Source organism: Coenobita brevimanus, chromosome 83 (assembly GCF_032717465.1).
Source record: "Coenobita brevimanus isolate Jiangsu-jjx chromosome 83, ASM3271746v2, whole genome shotgun sequence".
Taxonomy (NCBI): domain Eukaryota; kingdom Metazoa; phylum Arthropoda; class Malacostraca; order Decapoda; family Coenobitidae; genus Coenobita; species Coenobita brevimanus.
The window spans coordinates 4,625,528-4,629,249 of NC_137036.1; the positions used below are offsets into that span (position 1 = coordinate 4,625,528).

The 3,722-nt window shown below is 43.8% G+C and overlaps 1 protein-coding gene across 1 annotated transcript in view; it reads right to left on the reverse strand.

Moving 5' to 3' along the window:
* The window catches only part of LOC145409804 (major facilitator superfamily domain-containing protein 6-A-like), an 18,532-nt gene extending 17,872 nt beyond the window's left edge, over positions 1-660 (reverse strand). Inside the window, exon 1 of the mRNA XM_080280111.1 lies at positions 616-660. Within this exon, the coding sequence (XP_080136237.1) occupies positions 616-660 (45 nt within the window). The remainder of the gene's footprint in view (positions 1-615) is intronic.
* Positions 661-3,722: the final 3,062 nt, after the last annotated feature.

Consider the following 3,722-nt stretch of genomic DNA (forward strand, 5'->3'; position numbering starts at 1 on the left):
TTCAGTTTAAGACAACCCTAGCATGTGAGTATGGACGTTGGGTGTTGGCGCCGAAGTGGTGGCATGTGGAGGTGAGTAGGAGGACTACTGGACCTTGGGATTGGCCACGAAGCCTTGTGACCAGAGTCGGACACGTTAAAAAAAAAAAAAAAAAAAAAGTCACCTGGATGCAGTAAAATTAAACATACATTGGTATCAGATCAAGAGGTTACTTCACCCTTTTTTCGGCACTTTACTAAGGAGACGACCCTCTCAAGTGGAAGAACTCTAGTATTTTATTCAGGTTAACGTTAGAAGATTTTGTTCAAGTGTTAGTTATCCATCGGAGCTCTGGTACAATATTCATTTCCAGATTGAGGATGAACGATTTTGTTTACCTGAGTGATTCATGAACGCCTGAGAGTGTTACTTGAGTGTACAGTTAGCCCTTTCACGATTTAGCACAACTCTAGACCTCTATTCTACCTGACGCCTCACGATTCACGGTGAGTCAGGAGTCTAGGTGTTAATGAAGGTAGAATAGAGTGAGTCGGGAGCATGTGTTGATAGCCTAGAGTCAGTCACAGGAGTTTAATAATGTTCCTGGCTTTGGTCCTTGTTCCCCCAGACCCTTACCAGCTTCCTGTACTTTGGTCTGAAGCTTGTGGCAGCGATGGTCATTATGGTGATGGACCTGGACTTCCAGCCCATGCCATCGGACAAGGTGACCAGGGACTTCAAGGCGCTACTGAAGAATGCGGAAGTGATCACGTTTTTGGTGGTCATGTGGTGGGTGAGATTCAGGGTGAGATTTAGTACATAACGCCGTCACTCTGAACACCAGGATCACCCTTGAAAAGACTCAGTATGACCATCTTCACACACACACACACACACACACACACACACACACACACACACACACACACACACACACACACACACACATGTCTCGGACATATCTAACATGAAGTAAAGTATAATAAGAAATTTACACAGCCCATAACATACTCTGCTTCAGATATATCGCTGAGTTCCGTGTCTCTGTTTTACGTGTTTTTTACTGCTTGTTGGGTATACTCTTTCACCTTAACTTGGCTCCCAGATTTTCGTTCTAGCTAACTTACTTCACGTAGCTCAGTGGCAGAAGAAGAAAATATAATGGCTCAACACCCTTTCACTTCAGCGCTTCCTCGTATCATATTCCAGTGTTAATCTCCTGTTGAACCTCAGCACTGAAGATGGAGAGATGACAATTCAGGCCAAGTTAGAGTGGAAAAGAGTATAGTTCACTTTCTTTCATCTGATGCTGCTAGAGCCTCTCCCACGCTGATAAATTTTTCAAGTTGGGTCTGAGACTTGAACATTCAACGGCTTAGCTTCTTTCTCTCGTGACAATACTTTACCTCAATGTTTTTCGCGTCATTATCGCCAGCCTTTCTACCGATATTACACACTTATGCCATCACTAAGGACGCTGTGCTAGATATTGAAATTCATAAGATGCAGTAGTTAATTACAGTGGCTAATTATACCAGCCATCATTCCCTCCTGACTTCCTTAGTTGGCGCGTATATCCACCATACCAGTTTCTTCCTCCCCCCCCTCTCTCTCTCTCTCTCTCTCCCTCTCTCTCAGTTGATTATACTCAGCATAGGAGACAGAGGAGGTTTGGGGTTTTGTCCTTCATTACTATATGGTATATGGGTAGATAAAAGGGTAAAACTTATAGATTCACTGGCCACTCCATCAAGCCTCTTCGTCGTTTCCATTACATAGGGAACACTTGGGTTGGTAAATGGTTGCCTGGTTTACACAAGTCATAGGGAGGAAGTACAACACTGGGAGAATGCCTGATCAGCGCCCCTACCTAACGTATGCCGGCAATCTGTACCCACCTCTTCCGGAATTTCGGCGAATGGCTATACATACATACATACATACATACAGTACGTACTTACAAAAATATATGATAAACCATAAAGTAGTGATGTTTATAATAATAGCATGGGACTTATATCAGTGTTAAATAGGTTTTGACAGTGTGGTAAGTGGTAGCAGAAAGCTTGCTACCACTAAGAGTGAAGTGTGGCTACAGACTTGGTAACTACTCACACAATCATCACTCTTAGGCAGGGAACTCAGCACCAGTAAACAGAGGCAAAACCCCTGCTGAGAACCACGCATTGTTAAAATTCTTAATACACAACCAATTTTTTTCTCGAAGCGGTGTCCAGCAAGTGTAGGGAAGTAACTACAGTGGCTCCTTTTGGCTCTTGGTTGAGCTTGAGGTCCACAAGGGCCTACAAATTCTGTAGGCTACCATGGCTAGTCTTAGTATGGGTCACCTTAAGAGGACTCATGGCGTTAACTGATCTGAGTCTGGAATAACACCCTAATTATCTTTCCAGCCAGGTGCATTCTCTGGCCTGGAGGTACCTTCGTCCTTGGGCTACTTCAGGATGTAGGTCCCCAAAAGTCCTGATTACAAGTCTGTTAAAGCTCATTGATAAAGCTGACCTGCCAGTTTCCCCCACTTTGTAGCGCGCAAGTTGTATAGAAAAAGTCACTGTATTATGGAACACATCCTTGTCACTTATAATGACGACTGCCTGTCATGTTGTTCCTTGTGCTTTATGTATGTGATGTGGTTTGTATGGATGTGCTACGACTTTGTGCATTTTTTTTACTTATTACAGTTTTTCTTATTGATTATTTTTAGGCAGCTGGTGATGTAAGGGGTTATATGGCGCTCTGACCAGACGTGGCTCTTAGAGATTTAGAGTCCAAAAGAATTGTTTGCTGTTAATGACCCCTACCCAATACGCGCATAATGGGGCAGTAATGGTATGGATGAAAGGTGAACTAAAATTACCACAGAAATGACTTTGCAGGAGCAATCTTCGGCCTGCTGGAGACGTTCCTGTTCTGGCTGCTTCAGGATCTTGGCGCCCAAGAAATCCCTGATGGGCATCACGGTGACGGTGGGTACCGGTGCCGGCATCCCCATCCTGGTGGCGTCTGGCTACATCATCAACAAACTCGGCCATGCCAACACCATCATCCTGGGACTGGCCTTCTATGCCATCCGTATGATACGGTACATCACCACCTAAATATCAGGACGGTGACATACCTCATGTACCTGTGTTCTTACTGCCTTTGGACGTCACACTTAATAACTTCAGTCAGGTGACATGTTTCTTACTACCTTACTACTACCTTTAGACGAATGTATTATTCTTACGACAGACTTTTCGATCTGGATGAGTTGATGAAGTATAGCCTCTACCTCTGCACCTCTGTGCTGCCAAGCGTATCCCAGTAAGCTGAGTAGAAGTGTCTGCAGTAAAAAAACATATTATCAGATTGTTAGAGTTAACCGCGGTAAAACTGCATACACTTTATATGAAAACAATAACAGTCCGAGACTGCAAATCTCCTCCAAGGTTGTAGGCATTATTTGTCGAGTAAGAAGCAAAAAATGTTGAAATTGCCACTATCTTGCAATGGTAAAGAATCCTTTTAAAAATCCTGGATCCGGATAGTGATCCGGATCACACCCAAATCTAATGGATTGTTCCTCGGGCCCATACCCTAATCCTCCGAAAAATTTCCAGCAAACTCTGTCCATAACTTTTTGAGTAATCCTGCCAACAGACGAGCAGACAAACAAACCAACGCCGGCAAAAACATAACCTCCTTGGAGGAAGGTAATTATGCAACTCAGACAGTCTGTGTAC